The sequence below is a fragment of the Cottoperca gobio genome, chromosome 19 (assembly GCF_900634415.1).
Source record: "Cottoperca gobio chromosome 19, fCotGob3.1, whole genome shotgun sequence".
NCBI lineage: Eukaryota > Metazoa > Chordata > Actinopteri > Perciformes > Bovichtidae > Cottoperca > Cottoperca gobio.
In genome coordinates this window covers 20484702-20509614 of record NC_041373.1, presented here as the reverse complement: position 1 = coordinate 20509614, position 24913 = coordinate 20484702, and the positions used below count along the sequence as shown (strand labels likewise).

Genomic DNA, 24913 nt, shown 5'->3' with positions numbered 1-24913 from the left:
GTCTAAAGTTTAATGTTTAAAGTTTAATGTCTAAAGTTTAATGTTTAAAGTTTAATGTCTAAAGTTTAATGTCTAAAGTTTAATGTTTAAAGTTTAATGTCTAAAGTTTAATGTCTAAAGTTTAATGTCTAAAGTTTAATGTCTAAAGTTTAATGTTTAAAGTTTAATGTCTAAAGTTTAATGTTTAAAGTTCAATGTCTAAAGTTTAATGTTTAAAGTTTAATGTTTAAAGTTTAAAGTTTAAAGTCTAAAGACTAAAGTTTAAAGACTAAAGTTTAAAGTCTAATGTCTAAAGTTTAAAGACTAATGTCTAAAGTTTAATGTTTAAAGTTTAAAGTTTAATGTTTAAAATTTAATGTCTAAAGTTTAATGTTTAAAGTTTAAAGTTTAAAGTTTAATGTTTAAAGTTTAATGTCTAAAGTTTAATGTTTAAAGTTTAATGTCTAAAGTTTAATGTTTAAAGTTTAAAGACTAAAGTTTTAAAGTCTAAACACTAAAGTTTAAAGACTAAAGACTAAAGTTTAAAGACTAAAGTTTAAAGTCTAAACACTAAAGTTTAAAGTCTAAAGACTAAAGTTTAAAGACTAAAGTTTAAAGTCTAAAGACTAAAGTTTAAAGACTAAAGTTTAAAGTCTAAACACTAAAGTTTAAAGTCTAAAGTCTAAACACTAAAGTTTAAAGTCTAAACACTAAAGTTTAAAGTCTAAAGACTAAAGTTTAAAGACTAAAGTTTAAAGTCTAAACACTAAAGTTTAAAGTCTAAAGTCTAAACACTAAAGTTTAAAGTCTAAAGTCTAAATTTAAAGTTTAAAGTTTAAAGTTTAAAGTCTAAATTTAAAGTTTAAAGTTTAAAGTCTAAAGTCTAAAGTTTAAAATATAATGTTTAAAGTTTAAAGTATAAAGTTTAAAGTATAATCCTGGAGTTGTTCGTTGCACTGGAGCTGGAACTCCTGGAAGTGTCTGTGGTTCACATTTTTATATCTGTATATCTTTATATCTTTATATATTTATATCTTCATATCTGTATATCTTTATATATTTATATCTTTATATCTTTATATATTTATATCTGTATATCTTTATATCTGTATATCTTTATATCTTTATATATTTATATCTTCATATCTGTATATATTTATATCTTTATATCTTTATATATTTATATCTGTATATCTTTATATCTGTATATCTTCATATCTTCATATCTTTATATATTTATATCTTTATATCTTCATATATTTATATCTGTATATCTTTATATCTGTATATCTTCATATCTTCATATCTTTATATATTTATATCTTTATATCTTTATATCTGTATATCTTTATATCTTCATATCTTTATATCTGTATATCTTTATATCTTCACATCTTATATCTTCATATCTTTATATCTTCATATCTTTATATCTTCATATCTTTATATCTTCATATCTTTATATCTTTATATCTTCATATCTTCATATCTTCATATCTTAATATCTGTATATCTTCATATCTTTATATCTTTATATCTTCATATCTTTATATCTTAATATCTTTATATCTTTATATCTTCATATCTTCATATCTTCATATCTTAATATCTGTATATCTTCATATCTTCATATCTTTATATCTTTATATCTTTATATCTTCATATCTTTATATCTTAATATCTTAATATCTTCATATCTTTATATCTTTATATCTTCATATCTTTATATCTTTATATCTTTATATCTTCATATCTTCATATCTGTATATCTTTATATCTTTATATCTTTATATCTTCATATCTTCATATCTGTATATCTTCATATCTTTATATCTGTATATCTTAATATCTTTATATCTTGATATCTTTATATCTTTATATCTTTATATCTTTATATCTTCATATCTTTATATCTTTATATCTTCATATCTTTATATCTGTATATCTTTATATCTTTATATCTTAATATCTTCATATCTTTATATATTTATATCTTTATATCTTTATATATTTATATCTGTATATCTTTATATCTTCATATCTTTATATATTTATATCTTTATATCTTTATATCTGTATATCTTTATATCTTCATATCTTTATATCTGTATATCTTTATATATTTATATCTTTATATCTTCATATCTTCATATCTTTATATATTTATATCTTTATATCTTTATATCTGTATATCTTTATATCTTCATATCTTTATATCTGTATATCTTTATATATTCACATCTTTATATCTTCATATCTTTATATATTCATATCTTTATATCTTCATATCTTTATATATTCATATCTTTATATCTTCATATCTTTATATCTTCATATCTTTATATCTTCATATCTTCATATCTTTATATCTTTATATCTTTATATCTTCATATCTTAATATCTGTATATCTTTATATCTTTATATCTTCATATCTTTATATCTGTATATCTGTATATCTTTATATCTTCATATCTTTATATCTTCATATCTTTATATCTGTATATCTTTATATCTTTATATCTTCATATCTTTATATCTTCATATCTTTATATCTTCATATCTTTATATCTTCATATCTTCATATATTAATATCTGTATATCTTTATATCTTTATATCTTCATATCTTTATATCTTTATATCTTCATATCTTCATATCTTTATATCTTTATATCTTTATATCTTCATATCTTAATATCTTTATATCTTTATATCTTTATATCTTCATATCTTTATATCTTAATATCTTCATATCTTTATATCTTTATATCTTTATATCTTCATATCTTAATATCTTCATATCTTCATATCTTTATATCTTCATATCTTCATATCTTTATATCTTTATATCTTCATATCTTTATATCTTAATATCTTCATATCTTAATATCTTTATATCTTTATATCTTTATATCTTCATATCTTCATATCTTCATATCTTTATATCTTTATATCTTCATATCTTTATATCTTTATATCTTCATATCTTCATATCTTTATATCTTTATATCTTTATATCTTCATATCTTAATATCTTTATATCTTCATATCTTCATATCTTAATATCTGTATATCTTTATATCTTTATATCTTCATATCTTTATATCTTCATATCTTTATATCTGTATATATTTATATCTTTATATCTTTATATCTTCATATCTTTATATCTTAATATCTTCATATCTTAATATCTTTATATCTGTATATCTTTATATCTTTATATCTTCATATCTTTATATCTTCATATCTTTATATCTTCATATCTTTATATCTTCATATCTTCATATCTTAATATCTGTATATCTTTATATCTTTATATCTTCATATCTTTATATCTTTATATCTTCATATCTTCATATCTTTATATCTTTATATCTTTATATCTTCATATCTTAATATCTTTATATCTTTATATCTTTATATCTTCATATCTTTATATCTTAATATCTTCATATCTTTATATCTTTATATCTTTATATCTTCATATCTTCATATCTTAATATCTTCATATCTTCATATCTTTATATCTTCATATCTTCATATCTTTATATCTTTATATCTTCATATCTTTATATCTTTATATCTTCATATCTTAATATCTTTATATCTTTATATCTTTATATCTTCATATCTTCATATCTTCATATCTTTATATCTTCATATCTTTATATCTTTATATCTTCATATCTTCATATCTTTATATCTTTATATCTTTATATCTTCATATCTTAATATCTTTATATCTTCATATCTTCATATCTTAATATCTGTATATCTTTATATCTTTATATCTTCATATCTTCATATCTTTATATCTTTATATCTTTATATCTTCATATCTTAATATCTTTATATCTTCATATCTTCATATCTTAATATCTGTATATCTGTATATCTTTATATCTTCATATCTTTATATCTGTATATCTTTATATCTTTATATCTTCATATCTTTATATCTTTATATCTTCATATCTTCACATCTTTATATCTTCATATCTTTATATCTTTATATCTTCATATCTTTATATCTTCATATCTTTATATCTGTATATCTTCATATCTTCATATCTTTATATCTTCATATCTTCATATCTTTATATCTTCATATCTTTATATCTGTATATCTTTATATCTGTATATCTTTATATCTTTATATCTTCATATCTTTATATCTTTATATCTTTATATCTTCATATCTTTATATCTTTATATCTTCATATCTTTATATCTTCATATCTGTATATCTTTATATCTGTATATCTTTATATCTTTATATCTTTATATCTTAATATCTTCATATCTTTATATCTGTATATCTGTATATCTTATATCTGTATATCTTTATATCTTCATATCTGTATATCTTCATATCTTCATATCTTTATATCTGTATATCTTCATATCTGTATATCTTCATATCTTCATATCTTTATATCTTTATATCTTCATATCTGTATATCTTCATATCTTCATATCTTTATATCTGTATATCTTTATATCTTTATATCTTAATATCTTCATATCTGTATATCTGTATATCTTTATATCTTTATATCTTTATATCTTCATATCTTCATATCTTTATATCTGTATATCTTTATATCTTCATATCTTTATATCTTCATATCTTTATATCTTCATATCTGTATATCTGTATATCTGTATATCTTTATATCTTCATATCTTCATATCTTTATATCTTTATATCTTCATATCTTTATATCTTCATATCTTTATATATGTATGCTTTAATAACTTTATATCTTTATATCTTAATATCTTAATATCTTTATATCTTTATATCTTCATATCTTTATATCTTTATATCTTTATATCTTCATATCTTTATATCTTTATATCTTTATATCTTATATCTTCATATCTTTATATCTTCATATCTTTATATCTTCATATCTTTATATCTTTATATCTTCATATCTTTATATCTTTATATATGTATGCTTTAATAACTTTATATCTTTATATCTTAATATCTTAATATCTTTATATCTTTATATCTTCATATCTTTATATCTTCATATCTTTATATCTTCATATCTTTATATCTTCATATCTTCATATCTTTATATCTTCATATCTTTATATCTTTATATCTTTATATCTTCATATCTTTATATCTTCATATCTTTATATCTTCATATCTTTATATCTTCATATCTTCATATCTTTATATCTTCATATCTTTATATCTTTATATCTTTATATATGTATGCTTTAATAACTTTATATCTTTATATCTTAATATCTTAATATCTTCATATCTTTATATCTTCATATCTTTATATCTTTATATCTTCATATCTTTATATCTTCATATCTTTATATCTTCATATCTTTATATCTTCATATCTTTATATCTTTATATCTTCATATCTTAATATCTTAATATCTTTATATCTTAATATCTTTATATCTTAATATATGTATATCTTAATCACTTTATATCGTTATATTTTTAACCAGCCGGTTAGATCTTCCTTAAAGTCTGTTGACCTTAGTTTCTGTTTGCTAACTGTAGTTTGCTCCTACCTTGCGGATGCCCTCCGACGGGCTGGACACGGAGTAGTCCATGCCGTTGTTCTTGCTGATGGTCCTCCACAGCTCTGCGTACGTGCTGTCCTGCTCCAGAGGGTTGGTGCCTTTGTTCCTGAAGTAGTCGTATACGGCTGAGTCCCTCACCGTGCCATAGTCCACGTCCATCTGCCGCGCCAAGTCCTGGAATGACCTGGAGGACAGAGACACGAGTCAGGAGATCACGTAATGCTGTTGTGTTATTACAAAGTGAGAACGTGTCACGTGTTACATCATGTCTTTATTTGATCAGTTTATCCTTTAAGAGTTATTTCATAGTTATTCATGTGTTTATTGAACATATTCAGGGGAACAGTTACGACATTACTTCTCCACATGTGATGTTAGTGAATTACTTTCATGCCATCGTGTTGTTGCACACGAGGAACTTAAACGTTTGCAGACTTGCAGCCACTTCTTCTCATTTCCCCCGAAACGTCCCAAATAAATATAGATGTTTATAGATAAACATATATAATACAGATGTGCAGGAATCTGTTGCATCTTTTGAGTTTTAAAAAGCTCCAGCGTACCCAAGACAACGGTGCAGGAAGAAGAGAAATATTGTTTCTATTTGGACTAAAGGAATAAAAATATATAAGAAATGTACAAATGTTCAGACTTTATGAAGAGAGAAACCGCTTTCTTTATTTTAAGATGTTTTTCTTTGATTTGACTTTTGCATTTAATTTATCTTGTGTTTATTTTTTCAGTTTAAAGAGCTAACGTCCGGATCTTCTCCCGTTTTATACCCTATAAGGTCACGTTTCTGCAGGACCACGTAACTGATTTTCATGTGTTTGGGTGTGAGGACGCACCTTCAGTAACATTTCTGGATGCCATATCTCTTACGTGGGTTTGTAACACTTCCACTATATTTCCAGGGATTTATACTACGAACCCTTTTACGCAGTAATGTCCTGCCTGGAACCATTTCCTGATTCTGTCCGCTGGACCAGCTGGATATCAGGATTCATAAAACCTCCCATTTGTGTGATGAAGACGTTAACAGGAAGCCTGCATGTGTCTGACGGAGCGCTGCAGGGATGGCAGGCTGCTCGTCCTTTAAACAAGTCTCCATCACATGCAAATCTCCACTTCAGGATTCATGGAATGTCTGTAAAAGCCGAGTCTTGTACTTAGCATTTACTCGCAGCGCTCTCGAATGAATCGCCCTTCAGGGAGTAACGTGCCGGGGATTTGCTGATGAAAATGTCAACTCGCATTTGATTCTGAGATGAGGAAATAGATAGAAGAGGAAGGAGGCGGCGTGCACCTTTAGATGGGAAACGAAAGATAACATTATTTATTCATACACAACATAAATTGACAAAAACAAGACGATGCACCTGAGCTGCGTGTTCGTAGTGGAGGATGTCGAGTGTGTGCTCGTGCATCACTGAGAGGAACGCATCATAAAGAGATGACTGTGCATTTATTACCTGCTCGGTTCGTGCTGAGTGGAAGTAAAAGACTTTTAACAAAGCGGAGACAAACAGCGGGACGCTACACCTCAAAGCGAGCTCCTGACACTGAGATGCCTTCGACTCACTGACTCACTGAAGCCTCGCAGGAAAGAGACGCAAACTAGATGTGATCTCCAGACGGATGTTAACACGTCTGTGGATTCAAAGACAATCATTCAAGCTGAAGAGGAATCTGCTGAAGGAAGAGTTTGAAGCTTGGACAGACTCTGATTAATCGTTTTAAAGAAGTATTGAGCTCGACGTTTCAATCTGCAGGAGGTTCAGTTATACAGTAAAGATCCCACGGAGATGAAGAATGTTCTGTCATGTTAGAGCCAAAACAAGATTTCACACCGAATCCAAAGTTCAAGCAGTTATCTGAGCACGGAGGTCACTGTTGCGACACAAGTTGTCAGTTAAAGGTGCATTACACCTAAAACACCAAATCTGTCCTTTTCTACACTGCTGGAGCTCAGACACTGGAACTACACATCGCGGTTTCTTTCTTCCTGTAGGACATCTCTGCACAAACATGTTCTGACTTTGAAGCCTCAGACTTGCCTTCAGTGCCCGCTGCCATGTTTCTGGATGTGAAAACAAAAAGAGTGGATCAGACGTTTGTGTGCACGCTTCATGTCGGGCCAGTGATGGTGGAAGATGAAAACATGTTTCAGACTTTGATGTGCGACCACTCTTTAGGGGGGGGGACTAAACGCTCGTTTTGATCTTCTGCCTGTAACACCGGCGACGACGTTTTTGCATACAAATGTAAGGTTACATTCTCACATGAATATTTAAAAAGATTGTACTTGTGTCTTTGCAATCGCACTTCTGAATGCTTTCCGTGAAAATGTACAACGCATGTGAATTATCCGTCCCTTTGTCTAAGTTCAAACTGTATATATATTTATTTATTTATATAGATATATATTTATTTTTATATTTATATAAAAATAAAAATATTTATTTATATAGATACATTTATTTTTATATATATCTATATAAATAAATATAAATATTTATTTATATAGATATATATTTATTTTTATATATCAAAATAAATATTTATGTATTTATTTCTTTATATAGATATATATTTATTTATATATATATATATATATATATATATATATATATATATATATAAATAATACATATTTATTTATATAATATATATTTATTTATATAAATATATTTATTTATATAAATATATTTATTTTTTATTTTATATATGTATATCTTAAATAATATGAATAATAACAATTTCATTTGGTTTCTTTACAGAAATGAATAATATCCTGAGATATGGGCACACTGTATATATTTATATATATTTTATTTTAAGTTGTCTTACACTCTTATAATCAAGGGCTTTCAAACCAAACCCCCAAGAAGCTGTGGCGACCCCCACTGGGGTCCCGACCCCTAGGTTGGAAACCACTACTCGAGTGAGTATTTGGGAACGCTACAAACACCTTTTTGCTCCTCCAGAGATGTTCCATCCTGTAGATCCTGCTACTAAACACTCGAGGACACTTCGCTGCACGCTGCTGTGCTTCGAATGCAAATCCTGTTTAAACCTTTGACCAATTGAAAACTTAGCGTCTCTATTCTCAGCTTGTGCAGCGTTGCAGCACTCGAGCAGAACGAGGTCAGTGTGTTCCGCTAACAACAGGAGGGTTGAACGTTAGAGGAGTTTAGATTTTTCACATGCATTAAATACTTGAACTCAGTGGTGATTCTTCTTTTTGGAGAAATATTCAAGCTTTTTATTTTTAGCTGTCCACCTTCGAAATGTACGACGACACCAGCTCTTCTCCTTCACAGCCTCCACTTTAGTGAGCACAGACGATCTGCAGCTTTCCTCTTGAGCGGATTTGATTCAGCTGCCTCTTTAAGATCAATTATCAAAGTCAGTCGTCTCTCAGAGTGTGATTTCTTTAAATGTTGATGTTACAGCGAGAGGGACAGACAGTGTCCTCAACATGGCTGTTAGTTGTTTCTGTGCTCCCGTGTGGCCTATAAAGACGTATTAGGGACATTCTGGGTTTAAGACATATAAAAAATCATTAATTTCCAAGAAAAGATTTGAAAAGGTGGATCCAACCTTTGCAAAATAAAAAAACCCAAATCTTTTCCGATTTACAAGTAAAAGTCCTGCATTGAAAATGTTCCTTCAGTAAAAGTATGTAAGTATAATCAATATAAAACAAGTATAAAGATGTCTCAGACTGGTGTACTATTATATATTATATCATTAGATTATTATTACTCATGCATTAATGTAGCAGGATTTGACTGTATTTGTTGAGCAGGAGCTAAAGATTGTTTTCATTATGGAATAATCTGATTACTTTCTACATTTCTTTAATGATTGTTTTGTAAAAATAGTGAAAACAATGAGAAACGAGCCAAAAGTGAAACCAAACCTCGACATTATTACTAATAAATTAACATTAACAGCAAAAAGTACAAGAATAAAGTTGCATAAAATGGAAATACTCAAGTAAAGTACAAGTGCTGAAGTACAATACTTGAGTCTACTTCAGTCAACAACAAATATGCATGTGTGTGTGTGTGTGTGTGTGTGTGTGTGTGAGCCTCACCGTATAGCGTGGTCCATACGTGACACGGTGAGGTATGCTGCCAGGTTGGCGGTGTACGACGAACACACGATGAGCGTGAAGAGCCACCAGCTGCCCATCACGATCCTCAGAGCCATGGAGCCGATCACACTGTCCCCACCTGTGCACACACACACACACACACACACACACACACACACACACACACACACACACACACACACACACACACAACTATTACATCCAGGTTGTTACTCTAAACTCTCCAACGGGGATTTACAAGAGTTTTCAGAGTGTTTTTTCAGAGAGTCCAGCTTCAGGTGTTGGTGCCCACATTGCTGTGGGGATCAGAACTGTGAACTCTCAGTGAACACCTGATTCAAACAGCAGGGGAGAGTGCGGCCCTATCGCAGCGAGCAGAGCGGCGGCACGGCTGCATCTAATCACAACCTGTGAGACCTAAAAGGTTTCCCAGGCAACCTGCCAGACCATAATAGATGCCTCTGCTGGGAAATGTGTGTGTGTGTGTTTGTGTGTGTTCATGCTGGAGTGTGTTCATGTGGATCCACTTGCGCATGTGGACATGAACACATGTGTTTCACTGTGTGTGTGTGTTCTTGTGCTTCTGTCTTTGTGAGGACCATGTAGACCTTGAGAGTGAGGAATGAAGACAGTTATGGTATATAAGGACCTTTGTGATAAATGTGGACGTTTTTGGGGAAATTTCTGAAGAACATTTCACATCAGTCACAGTCAACTTGTCTTCGTCAGTCACTTCTTTTTATTACAAGACGTTTCTCTGGCACTCTGCTGATGACTGTGACCTTTGGAAAGTTAGGACGACTTAGCAAAGTGGGGACATTTGGAAAGTTAGGACTTTTTTTGGTAAATGAAAAGAAATGACAAAGACATTCTTGGAAAATATAAATATATAACATTTTATATATAATAATAACATTTCTTTCAGCCGTCATCAACTGTTGTTTCCTGATTGTTCACAAAGTTTTTCAAGCAAATTATTGTTCAAGTTTTAAACAGCAAATGTTTAAATGACTAGTTAATAATAATTACCAGGATGTGACATTTTTACAATAGGAGATTATTTGTGGAGAAGACATTTGGAAAGTGAGATTTTATTCTTTAGTGGGGACATTTAAAAACAACAAAGACATTTTGAAAACTGAAGAAACAACAAGAAAAGTCTTGAAAGTTTCTAGAGATCATGAAATATACAATATATGAATATATATATATATGAAATAAACCATCAAAGACGGTTGATGGTTTATTTCATCAAAGTCTTAAACAGTGAGGACGTTTTAAAGACGTGAAGACATTTAGAAGAGAGAAGGGACATCGATTGGAAAGTGAGTTTGGTCTTTACCTTTTAAAACTCTGTTTGAAGTTAAAGACTTTTAGTTTTTAGTGTTCAGGCTAGAAAAAGGTTTGAGGATGAGGTTGGAGCTAAGAGTGTTCGAGAACACGTCAGTAACGGTCCTCACAAGTACAGAAGTACAAGTATGTGTGTGTGAATCTCATCTAAAGGCACATTTCACACTCTTCACTGCAGTGTTACTATTCTGTGTTTGTGTTGTTACCACACACACACACACACACACACACACACATCTCCAACACACACGTGGGTCTACAAACCTACACACAGAAACCTACGTTTATTACTTCACGATGACATTTCCTGGAGCTCTATAATCTAAGCCTCCCCTAATTCATTTAAGCACTTTAAAGTTTCATGTCCTTCTTTCTGCTTCTCTGCTAAATATTTCAGACGCTACAAATCCTCCTGTGATGATTGTTTCCCTCTTGTGTTGCTGTGTAATCCGTGTAACAGCTCGAATTTAAAACTCTCCAAATCAAACTGAAATCCGTCTTTACAGAGCAGATAATCTTCCCTTTGCTGCGATCAGCCCTGAATGATTTCAGACAAACAGTCGAGCTGCTAAACTGTGAGAGCGGTTCATTTGACTTTCAGCTGATGTTTGTATTCCAGCATAATGAAACACATTACACTGCAGGAACCTGTGAGTTAGGAAAGCTCCATTAGGACCAACAACAACACATGCTAGCATGTTGCATATGTACACATATAGCAGGCGCAGAGCAACATTAGCATTCATCTCATCACAGCTTGTTCAACTGTACAAATCTGCAGGTCAAATTTCACTAAAGTTGAACACGTTAATAAGTTTTGGACAGATTGTTCTGTCCCCTTCGAGCACGGATTGTAGATTCCAATGAAATGTGTTGATTTTGAAGCAAAATGTTGACATTATTAAATGCTGCCTAAAAATACTTCCAAGCAAATATTTGCTTTGAGTTCTTTGTGCGAGTTTGACGACAGGATCATTTGTGCTTAGTTGTGTTACTTTCAAAGGCTGAACTCATCTGGTTTACTACAGCAGTATGGACACAAAATAAACAGATTTAGCTGTGATTTAATATTAATAAACAGATCAACAGGATGCAGAAATAACTCCGTCATGATGCTGATTTGTGAAAAGTCTGAATTCATACTTTGTCAGGTTTGTCTGCAGGACGACAAGCAAACAACTTTTAAAATGTTTTCTGAATGGAGTTTGGCTCCAACAGGGCCGTGCTAACATTGCCCCATCAACACTCAAAATAACGTCAGATAAATTAGGTATAAATACATTTATGAACATGGATATCTTCATACTGTGTAACTTTAAAATCTGCGGTTTCAGTACACTCAGATTATCATCTTTTCTCTCACCTTGATGCACAAACGCTCCGTAAACAATCCAGATGGCGCTGTGCAGAGAGCCCGACCCCACGACGCCATTGGGGGGCTGGCCCGGCGGTGCATTCTGGGTAGAGGATGAGCGCAGCACCTGCAGCCTGTTGAGCAGGAAGATGAGCACTCCCACCACGGGGATGGCGGCGGCGATGCAGGCCCACACGGCGAGGTCAAAGGGTGCAAACAGAGAGAAGATGTTGATCTTTTCTTCAGGTTTCCGCAGCAGGATGCCGACGCTGTAGTCCAGGTAACGCTTGCTGAAGTCCACCACGTTCTCCCGCTCCGGCGTGATGGTGATCGCCGACACCGCCAGGTCGGCTCTCTAGAGGAGGAACACAAGAGCTGTCAGTAAAACAAGGACAAGTATTTATGTCTTGATTTGTGTTGCTCAGAGAGAGTACGGTGGCCAGCAGGGACAAAGTTACTAGCTCATCGGCTTCCTTCATCTCGTCCATCAGTTGCATTTGGTGCTTGATGAGTTTTTATTAATCAGTATTTACTATTAATGCAACTCACAATTATTTTCATTATCGATTAATCTGCACGTTATTTTCTTTATTTTAAAGATGGTTTGATCTATAAAATGTCAGAAAACAGTGAAAAGTGATGCATTTAAATGTCTTGTTTTATCACTTTATCGTGATATAAAACAGAGAAAATAAGAACATTTCCATATTTCACAGGCTGAAAACAACATGTTCTGATTTATCATAATACTGAACTCAGAGTTCACCTTGTTGATGAGATCACCAATCATGCCGTTCCACGAGCCGTTGGGAAGTTGAGATCCATATTTACTGTCGGCCACCTGGAGGAAAGATTAATAAGGTTTATTGAGTTTATGCCTCCAGCTCAGGACTTCATGTTGACCAAAGAAACATCCTGAAATTTCTTCTTTACAAGTTTGTCAAATGTAAAGCAGGACAGCAGTTCCTGTGTGTGAACGTGCATCACTGTCACCAAACTAAACTATGTTCTCAATTCCAGATTTAAACACGTGGTTAATGGTTTGTAACATAGCTTAGTTACACAAGTTAACTTCTATACCAGGTTCCTGCAGCTTAAACAAGTTAGATTCAAGACTTTGTTAATGCCACCAACTTTACAATAACCAAAATATTATTATTAAAAAGGACTCAGGGTTATATGTTTCCAATTATTTAGAGATTTTAAATTGCAACGTCAGAAGAAAACGAATCCTTATAAAATAAGTCGGCGGTCTTCTGGGTGAACGTCCTGTTTATTTGACCCACACATCCAACACGACCATCTTCATTCGTGGACTTTGACTAGAAACATATTTGTGATGCGTCAAAAACCATTTGCAGAAGAGCTAAAGCAGTCGGTCCCACCTGGTAGATCTCATATTTGAAGCCCAGGATCTTCGCGAGGGCGTCCAGGACGTCGATGGAGAAGCCTTTATATCTCTTGGGCTGCCCCAGGATGTTCTCTGCCACCATGACAAAAGGATCCTCCTGCAGACAGACAGGTGGAGGTGTGAGGGAGGAGAACACAGAGTTACAAACTGCAGCTGCAACCAAGTTTTATGAAAGAATTAAAAACACAAGCAGCGGCTCTGAGGTGAGATGCAGAAGAAACCGGTTCATCATGTGGAGCCAAATCAAAACCTGGAAGCAGAATAATTGTATTCTCATATGTTGAGGTTTCCTGCTGACGGTGGTGCAGAACACAGTGAGTGTACCGGCTGTGTGTGTCTGTGGAGGTCGTGTTGTGTAAGAGCTGGAAGTGTTGCAGCTGCAGGGGATCAACCGCAGGGTGAAGGTATTAGTCTCGCTTGGTTACACCTGCGTCTCCGCTGCTGCGCCAGCACAGGTGGAGCTCTGGTGCGAACCGCCGCCGCTGCTGGGATCAGGGCTGGAGAACGCTCGACTGTTTGTATCTCTTAAACTAATCACGCTGACCGGAGGTGCCGCTGATCCCCCCCCCCCCCCCCGACAACAACAGTTGAGAGGAAACCTTTCTGAGGAGCTCGAGGATGTGAGAGGAGTCGGAGCAGACGGATAATCAAACTCACTGAGCTTCTCTTGGTTCACAGTGGACTCTGTGCTCTGGAGCGCGGGATGATTTTTGTTACATCAATAATTGAACTTGTTTAAAGAAGTTGACAGAGTGCAGCATCACATGTTGTGTGTTTTATGGAGTTTCAGGACTCTGACACTTTGACACATTACTGTTAACGTGTAGCTTCGACGTTCATTAATGCAGCTTGTGATGTTGGTGACGTTGTGTTCGCTGTTACACCTTCTCAGGGATCAGACGTTAGCTAAAGTATCCACATCGCTCTTAATTCTATATTCACTTGTTTATTTGATTTAATGTGCACCTCCATCTGTTCTCTTTTATTCTGCTCATGTTTTAATCTGGACAACTGTTTGTGTTTGAGTTTGAAAAGTGCTCTAGGGATACAAGTATTATTTATTATTACAAGTATCATGCTAACATGGCAAGAGAACATTATCATTTCTTATTCTGTAGCGTGTGATTCATTTGTGCACCTTGCATCTCCCTTCACGTCTAGAGCTTTCTCTACTTTATATTTAATTTAATTACAAATACATTTAACATTTGTATATTCCATTTCCCGCGTGCTGCATGAATAGTGTTGCAGTATATGTGTGTACCACGTACCAGTAAAGTGACCACTTTGACCGTCACTCCCTGCATCCCGTTCTCGATGCGACTCTCCTTCAGACTGCCGTTCAGGCCGTGAACCGAGTCCCACGTAGCGAGCTGCAGAAGACACAAGACAGCATGTCAACAGAGAGCGGCACGCAGGCGTCAACAACACGAGTCGGACTCTTAATGACTTCATGTGTTGGTGCGTCAAAGGTCCTCAGAGGGAACAAGGAGAGGCGAATGCCACGCGGCTCACGGGCTGCGAATTTCAGAATTCATTCGCCGGTCTCATCGGATCTCCTGTGCCAGAGCTCACTGCTGCAAATGAGACAGGAACAAAGAGACGACAGGGAAGAACATTAAGAGACATGCAGCATGCCAGAAACACACTCCAGCACGTTTCCATTCAACGCATCTCCAGCCACACAAAGAGAAACGCACTTAATTAGGTCCAACTAAAAAAAAAAGCTCCTTATCTTCTCAAAGCCCCAAACAGTGAGACCCTGTGTGTGTGTGTGTGTGTGTGTGTGTGTGTGTGTGTGTGTGTGTGTGTGTGAGTGTGTGTGTGTGTGTGTGTGTGTAATGTCCTAACAAAGATTTCTTCCCTTTTCACATGTGAAACCTTCCTACTGATGTTTTTCTGTTACAGAGCAGTCGGTACCAATTACTGACACGACCCCAACATCCGGAGTTTGAGAGCTTTGTTACAGATTTACAGATTTCTACTAATCGTGCTGCCGGACAAACAAACCGAACTGAAAACACATCGTGATTTTTACTTCTCTTTTTTATCATTTGGACTACTTTTTAATAATATCTTTTCTTTAACATTCCTCACTTTTAATCCATTTCCTCTGACGACATCATCGGACATTTTAACTTGTCTTACAATAAACTAATGCTAACATGCTAACATGCTAACACGCTGAGGTGGAGAGCGTTACACACAAACAGCCGTATGACAACATGTGAAGGTTGATGCGATCTCTCTGATGCCGTGGTAACGACAGAAACCTTTGTGTAAACTCCAACAGGACTGAAGCTCCTCCACCTGAGTCTCCACCTGTAGGGCTGCTTGTTTCTGTCACCAGGTGCTCCCCATTAGAGCTCGAGTGTCCACGTTGCATAATAGCAGTGTGAATGCATGTATGCCTCTGGCTCTGTGTGTGCATCACTGTGAGACACACACACACACACACACACACACACACACACACACACACACACACACACACACACACACACACCATTACATCCATTCAGCATCAGTTGACTGCTTGTACACATCGTGCTTCCTCCCTCCTGAGAGGAGCGGAGCCTAATTGCTCATGAAGTCTCTTATGAACATATACTCACTGCCCGTCATCGTGTTGCATAATTAAACTAATCGCTTTATGTACACTTTCATGCATCGATGTAAACAGAAAGGAAAGAGTAAAGCGGGTGATATTCACATTAGAGAAGGCTAATAAACAGTAGATCAAGCCGCACTGATTAATGTTAGTTGACAGTTAATGTGAACACGCTCTGTAATCTGTGACACAATGTCTTAATTAGCGCCGTTAAGCGAAACAAGCTTTCTGCTTCGTGTTATACACCGAGCAGAGCTGTACACTGCCAGACGGGGTCGTACGATAACACAACAAATTGCTCCGCTGATGCTACCGTGTGATGATTAAGATGTGGGGGCAACATGTTGATAGATACATATACAGATAAGTACAAAAACTAACAAACAAAGTGGAGTGGTTGTAGTGTAGTTTAACATCCATCAGTTCTGCTTACACAACTTAGCTGGATGCTAAGCACGAAGCACCTGAGAGTAGTTAAAGTTACACACTGAACATGTCCTGTTGCTGTGCTGCTGCTGCTGCTGCTGCTGCTGTTGCTGCTGCTGCTGCTGTTGCTGCTGCTGCTGCTGCTGCTGCTGCTGCTGTTGCTGTGCTGCTGCTGCAACACTCGACTCCAACATGGCAGAGCTTTGAGATGACAAACTGACTCGAGGCTCTCGTGAGCGACACTATCGCCGAAGCGTTTCAGAGATGAAGAGAAAATGTTGCTACTAGTTTAGCCTTTTGCTAACGTAGCCGTCATCGCTGCTGAACGCTAAACTTTAGAGAGATGGAGAACGTTCTTACCAAAATGCTAAACTATTCAAATATGCAGAGAAACCGTTGCTACTAGCTTAGCTTCTGCTAACGACAGCTAGAGGCCTTCAGCCGTCGCTGGAACTATAATAATTGATATTCTGGAGGTCCATGTTCACACGTCAACTTGCTTCCAGATGTTGCTGGTGGAGGAAGTATTCAGATCCTTCAAGTAAAAGTACCAATACATACATGTCAAAATACTAAAAATTACAAGTAAAAGTCCTGCATCAAACTCTCACTTAAGTAAAAGAAGTATCAGCTAGATACTTAAAGTATCCAAAGAAAGATTTATTATTATATTTATGAAAGTATTATTTTTTTAATATTGTTGCATCAAAGTTCTGAAACACACATTCTATTGATTCATTTCACCTCAACGTCAAACTGTTATTTTAGGACTTTATTCTTAAGAGATATAATATGTTAAAATATTATCGCCTGTTTTTTTATTCAAAATCTGAAAAGTAAGTAAAGCTGTAAAATAAATGTAATGAAGTAGAAGTATGAAGTAACATTTACAAAGAACACAACGAGGCACAAGTGAGATGAGTGACGATAAATATAAAAAATAACAATATAAGTACAAAGTGTAAGCAATATGAAGTATAATGCAGACACGAAGGTGATCCATGTTCCAGTCCGTACAACACGCTGCACACACACGAGACGAAGATGAGAGAACAGAGGAAGAAGAAAGGCGGAGGCAAGAGAGTGATGGAGAAGTAGGGAGGACAAGGGTAAGTGGAGATGAGAGGAAGGAGGCGGAGAAGGAGCGAAGAGGAAAGAAAGAGGGAGCGCTTGTTTAATAATCAGGGAGCTATTCTCAGCTGTCCTTTAGATGATCTCAACACACACACGCACGCACGCACACACACACACACACACACACACACACACAAACACACACACACACACAGAGATGAGTTAACTGCTTTTCTTATTCTTGTTTCTGTCTCACTTGAACTGTTGAACCATAAAAACGTCCACCGCAGAAGAAGAAGTAGAAGAGGGAGAAGGAGAAGTAGAATGAGAAGAAGAAGAAGAAGAAGAATGAGAAGAAGAAGGAGAAAAAGAAGGAGAAGGAGAAGAAGGAGAAGAAGAATGTGGAAGGAGAAGAAGGAGAAGGAGAAGGAAAGAAGAATGGGAAGGAGCAGGATGAAGAAGTAATTGCAGGAGAATACAGGAGAATCCTCCTCCTTCTTCTCTGCTTAGCCTCATCCTCATTCGCCTCCTCCGCTGCCTCCCCCTTCAGTCCTCCGGCTTCGCCGTACTCCTCCTCACGTCTCCTCATTCTCCCTCCCCCCCCCCTTCTCATCCGGATCCGCCGGCTCCTCCCCTCCTTCCTCCCCCGCCCCCGCTCCTCCTCTCCTTCTCCTCCTTCTCCCCGACGCCTTGCCTCCGGCTCGGCGCCTCCGCCTCCTGCTCCGCTCCTCCGGCTCCGGCTCCTCCTCCGCCCCCTCCTTCTCCGGCCCCCGCCTTCTCCTCACCACCCGTCCCGCCTCCGCTCAGCCGCCGGCTTCCTCCCGGCGCCGCCGGCGCCGCCTCCAGCGGCCTCCGCCTCTCCTCCGGCGCCTCCTTCTGCTCCTTCTCCTCCGCCGCCTTGCGCCGCCTCCTCCGCCTTCCTCCCCTTCTTCGGCTTCGGCGCCGCCGGCTCCGGTTCCTCCCCTCGCCCGCCGCCGCCCTGCGCCGCATGTTCTCCGTCTCCGCCTCCGCCGCCGTCTCCGCCGGCGCCTGCGCCTCAGGCGCATCCCCCGCCGGCGCCCCGTGCGCCTCGGCCGCCGCCGACAGGAGGCACTCGCCCTTCGCGCTCCTCCGCCGCCTCCCTCCGCCGCCCGCCGCCTCCTTCGCTCGCCTGCGCCTGGGCCCGGGCCGTGCTCCTCCTCTTCCGCCGCCTGCTTCTCCTCGCACCTCACGCCTGCGCCTCCTCCGCCTCCGGAGGCTCCTCGCCGCACCGCCGCGCCGCCGCCGCCCCCCTCCAGCTCCGTAGCCGCACCGACTTCTCCTCCGCCTGCGCCCGCCCTCGGCTCCGCCGGCTCCCCCTGCGCGCCGCCGCCTCCGGCTTCGTCGCCTCCAGGCCCCCCCGCCCGCCGCCCCCGCCGCCGGCCCTGCGGCTCGCGCCTCCCGCCGCCGCCGCCTTCTCCTCGCCCGCGCCCCTCCTCGCCGCCCGCCCCGCCGCCTCCGTCGCCTCCCCGCGGCCGCCCGCGCGCCGCGCCCCGTCGCCGGCGCCTCCTCTCCGCGTCGCCGCCTGCTCCGCCGCCCGCTCCTCCTTCGCCGCCGCCTCCTGCTGCCCCTCCTCCTGCGCCGCCTCCCCGTCCGCCGCCTGCGCCGCCCAATGCGCCGCCGCCTGCGCCGCCGGCGCCGCCTCGCCTGCCCGCTGTCGCCCCGCCGCACGCCGCCTGCGCCGCCGCCGGGCCCCCGCCTGCGCCCCGTCGCCCGGCCGTCGGCGCCGCCCCGGCGCCGCCTTCTCGCCTCCCCTGCGCCTCCGGCTCCGGCGCCCGGCGCGCCGCCTGCGCCGCCCCCTCCGCCTGCGCCGCCGCCTGCGCCGCGCCTCCGCCGCCGCTGCTCCGCCTGGCCCCGCCTTCCCTCCGGCTCCTCCGGTCGCTCCGCGACCCGGCGCCGCAGCGCCTGCTCCGCCTCCTGCTCCTCCGCCCGCCGGCCCGCCGCCTGCTCCGCCGCCTGCGCCGCCGCCGTCGCCTCCCGCTCTCCTCCTTCGCCGTCCGCCTGCGCCCCGCCGTCTCCTCCTTCGCCGCCCGCTCCTCCTCCTGCGCCGCCGCCGCCTTCGCCATCCGGCGCCGCCGGCGCCTCCTCCTGCTCCGCCGGCGCCTCCCGCGCCGCCGCCGCCGCCGTGCAGCGCTCGGTCTGTCGCCTTGCGCCGCCGCCTCCGTGACTCCTCCTGAGCCGCAGCCCGCCCCTCCGCCTCCTCGCCAGCAGCCGCCGGACCCGCCGGCCCGCCGGCGGCGCCTGCGACCGCCTCCGCCTGGAGCCGCCGGAGCCGCAGGCCTGCGCCGCCGTCGCCATCCGGAAACTCCGACCGCATCCTCCGAGACCCCTCCCCCCTCCGGCTCCGCGCTCAGGAGCCTGCTCCGGCTGCTACTCGATCCTGCCAGGAGAAGAAGCAGGAGAAGAAGGCTAAGATCCGACGGCCTCAGGCGCACGACGGAGCATCCTTGAAAGAAGACCGTAAGACGCAGCCTCACATCCGGGAGCCGACGGCGAAGTTCACCGCCGGCTCCGCCGGCGCCTCCGCCCCGCGCCTTCTCCGCCGGTGCTCCTCCTCCTGCCTCCTCCGCCTCCCGGCGGCCTCGCCCGGCGCCTGCGCCTCCTCCTCCGGCTCGCCGCCTCGCCGCGCCGCCCGCCCCGCCCTCGCCGCTACTCCGCCGCCGCCTCCTGCGCCGCCTCCCCGCCGGCGCCTCCTCCGCCGCCGCCGCGCCGTCGCCGCCTCCGGCGCCGTCGCCGCCTCCCCTCCCGGGCCGGCCGCCTCAGCCTGCGCCGCCGCGCCGCCGCCGCGCCGACGCCGTCTCCTCCGGATCCCCCGCCGACCGCCGGCGCCGCCGTGCGCCCCCGCCCTCGACCTTCGCCGCGCCGCCGCCTCTCTCCGCCGCCTCCGCCTGCCCCTCCGCTCCCCACACCTCCGGATGCTCGCACCTGCGGCGGCGCCTCCTCCGCCTTCGCCTCCGCCCCTCCGGCTCCGCATCCGCCTCCTCCTGCGCCTCCGACTTATCTCCGTCTCCGGCTTCTCCTTCTCCTACGCCGCTTCCGCACGCCTCCCTCGACTCCGTCTGCGCCTTTCCCCGACGCCTGATCCGCCCCCCGCCTGCGTCCGCCGTCGCCGTCGCCGCCGCGGCGCCTGCCCGCCGTCACCTTCTCCCTCCGCCTCTCCGCCGCCTCAGCCGCATCATGCGCCGCCGCCCCGACGCCGCAGCCGCAAGGCTCCTCCCCGAACTCCCTCCGCCGAATCCGCGAAGACGGCGCCTCCAGATCCGACGCTCCGCATCCTTCACGCCGCTCCGACGTCCGCACGCCCACGCCGGCTCCAGACGTAGCCTTCTCCGCAATGCTCATGCCTCCGATCCTCCTTCCATCCTGCGCCTCCTCCACATACCCTCCGCCTCCTCGCCGCCTGTCCTCCGAAGAAGCAGCTCCGACCGCCTGTCTCCACCTGAGGCGACGCTCCGCCTCCTAAGAAGGAGAAGACAGATACCCCTCCCACCGCCTTCCCCGCCTCTCCTCCTCCTTATAAGGAAAGAAGCAGCCGGCTCCGACTTCTCCGCATAACCTCCTCACGTCTCCCCCGACTGCACCCGCACTGAACTCCGAATCCTCCTCCGCATTCACCCAAGGAGACTGAGACGCACGGACCACCGGATGGCGCCTACGGCGAAGAAGGCCCCGCCGCCTAAGAATTATCAGTCGCCTCCAGCATGACCCGCCTGATAAGAAGGAGCCTACCGGCGCCAGACCTCCTTAGCCACTGAAGGAGCCTACGGCTCCGTAAATAAGGATGAATCCTCCTCCCCATGGCTACCGAAGGCAGCCTAACGGCGAATGTAGTCGCCGATCCTACAAGAATCCGCCGCCGGCGAGACCTCAGGAGAATACGAGCAATTGATCCGCCTTCGCGAAGCCTCCTTCGCCCGTCGCCTCCGGCCGGCGCCGCTCCGCCGCGCCGCCTCCGGCCCTCCTCCCCTGAAAAGGACTCAATAAGAAGAATGGCGACTAAGGAGAAGGATAATAATACGCATAGTCCCTTCATAAACTAGGCGTCAGAGACTCTAAGTTGTAAAAGGCGTCAGTTTATGGCGCTCACAGATGGCGCTCAGATGAGATAAATGTTGTGTAAATAAAATAAAATGATGACACTAAAGTCTGACTCATGTTCGGGGATTCCCGTAATTTCATATGAATGCAATATTTGGGGCTTTGGAGGATTTTAAATTTTAAAACCACAATAAAAAATGTGGTTAACATTCTAAGCAGCGTCCTGTAGCGAGGTTACATTTTCAGGTTACAACATCTTCAGAGCTTCCTTCGAGTTATGTATTTCCTGTTCCTGAAGAGGATATTAAGGATTTAAAACCTCTCAGAAGTCTTCACAGCGTCATTACTTCCTTAAATAGATGCTAACTTTCAAAACTGGCCTGAAGACAAGAAGTTAGAGTGCATAGAAGTCTACGAGAAAATGTTTCTACTCCTCTGTAACATCCAGCAGGAGGAGACTCCTCTGTAACATCCAGCAGGTTAAAACAAGTCAGAGCTGAAGTTACAAGAAGGAAACGACTTGTATTTCCAAAGAGGAGGAAACAGGATGTTTTGGGAGGGAAGGAACCAAAGTGATGTTGTTACTGTTTCTCCAAAGTAGGACCACATCTCCCATGAGCCTCGTTGTTTCTGACACCCAGCCCTCTAAGAAGAGGACGTTGGACATTCTGGTCGCCTAAAAGCATCTTGTTCAGCGTTTGTTTTGACTTTGCTCCTCCCTCTGGTGTCAGAACAAGATGGTGACGGTTAACAACGGCAAAAAGAATCCAATGGTTAGAAATGTGTGACGTCACGGTGACTATGTTGTCTAGGCAACAAGGAATCCTATATTTACAACACATCTGAGCTGCGTGATCTCATCACCCAGACGATGGCGTCGCTTTAATTAAATTCATGACTGTAAGTAGCTTATAAAACCCTTCAAGACTATGTTCATCCCGCTTATGCAGACACTTTAAGTCTCTTTATAATCTCCTGATGTTCCTGAACGTCTCACAGAAACATTTCTTCCTCCCAAAGAGAGAGAGCAGACCTGACCTCCTCTGAAGACCAGCAAGAGAAGAATGCTGCTCAGAAATGAAAGTTCCCAGCGGACACGCGTTCACATCAAGAGCACTCGTGTAGAAATGTAAGAATTGTATGAAGTGCGTTCACAGCCCAGTGCTGAGGCTTTGGCACTGAGGCTGAGGCTGCAGAGACGTCAGGTGGATGACAAGCAGCCGTTTGAATCAAGCAGATGAAGCTTCTCCTCAAAATCCTGCATTTTTATTGCATTTCTGACACGTTACTGCAGCACTTTGTCTCCAGTCTACAAAGACTTCAGTGCTAAACGTACCTTTTTGTTCTCTTTACAGGAAGTTGAAGGTGCAACGATCGGCCTGGTTGTAATCCTACAATCATTCAGCGGCAGGATCTCATATCCGTGGCCTTGAACAGACCGAGGAACATCGACAGATTGCGAGCAGACGTGTTTTATTCTGACCCTGTAATGAAAGACAAACGTCCCTCAGCTTGTTCTTGGAACATCTCTGATATCTGTGTTGTCTCCTCGTCCTCTCATTACCGGCTCCTCTCGCGGCGCAGAGCAACATGGCTGCCGTAAGTCAACAAAATGAGCTGTAGTTAGAAAGACCGGCAACTCACCTGGGACTGTCTGGCCTTTTAGAAAATCTATTTCTGCTATTAATAATCTAATAATTGTCAGGAATAATAGGTGTTCTGTTCACTGGGATGTGCAGCTCGGCCTCAATGGTGCAGAACAAATTGGCTTTATTATTTATTATTTACGGGGAAGTTTAGTTGTTCAAGTTCAGTAAAAAGTAGTTTCGATCCAAACATCTGCCAACATCAGGACACCAGGATCGTTCAAGGCCAACGGTGCATTCAGGTGCTCCTTTGACAAACAAGACGTGTTGTATTTTTACTGCTCGGGGATATCAACGCAACATTTACTTCGTCCACTATGTTTCCACATAATTGGACGTAAATATTTTCTTTGACTTTCCAAGTTGTTGTTCCGACTTGAGGGAGCGCTCGCTGGCATTCTCACAGTCGAGTATTATCTTTTTCATTATTCTGACAACACCTGAATTCAGCACAATTGTTAAACCAGAGGTTTGAATCTGCACTGGAGGGATGAAGATGTTCGACCTCGACTCTCACAGATATGAGGAACGCTTCCTGACATTATTGTTATTATTATTATTATTATTATTATTATTATTATTATTATTATTATTATAATCATTTTTATTATTATTATTATTATTATTATTATTATTATTATCATTATTATCAATATTATCAATATTATTATTATTATAAGTATTATTACTTTTATTATTATTATTATTATAAGTATTATTAATTTTTTATTATTATCATTATTATCAATATTATTATTATTATTATTATTATTATTAATATTATTAATATTATTATAATTATTATCAATATTATTATTATTATTATTATTATTATTATTATCATTATTATAATTATTATAATTATTATAATCATTATCAATATTATTATTAGCATTATTATCATTATTTTAATATAAATTGTATTATTATTAATATCATTATTATTATTAGAAATATTATTATTATTATCATTATTATTATTATTATTATTATTATTATTATCATTATTATAATTATTATAATTATTATCAATATCATTATTATCATTATTATTATTATGATTTTCATTATCATTATCATTATTATTATTGTTATTATTATTATTATTATTATTATTATTATTATTATTATTATTATTATTATTATCATTATTATTATTTTTATTATTTTTATTATAATTAGCATTATTATTATTGTCATTATTATTATCATTATTATTATTATTATTATTAATATTATTATTATTAATATTATTATTATTATTATTATTATTATTATTATCATTATTATTAATATTATTATTATTATTATTATTA

General features: G+C 40.0%; 1 protein-coding gene across 1 annotated transcript in view; it reads right to left on the bottom strand.

Annotated features, from left to right (window-relative positions):
* The window catches only part of LOC115024424 (glutamate receptor ionotropic, delta-1-like), a 198116-nt gene that overhangs the window by 17309 nt on the left and 155894 nt on the right, over window positions 1–24913 (bottom strand). The window contains exons 7-12 of the mRNA XM_029455944.1: window positions 15056–15157; window positions 13759–13881; window positions 13140–13214; window positions 12383–12728; window positions 9649–9787; window positions 5535–5730 (exon numbers count right to left, since the gene is read on the bottom strand). Coding sequence (XP_029311804.1) covers window positions 5535–5730; window positions 9649–9787; window positions 12383–12728; window positions 13140–13214; window positions 13759–13881; window positions 15056–15157 — 981 coding nt within the window. The remainder of the gene's footprint in view (window positions 1–5534; window positions 5731–9648; window positions 9788–12382; window positions 12729–13139; window positions 13215–13758; window positions 13882–15055; window positions 15158–24913) is intronic.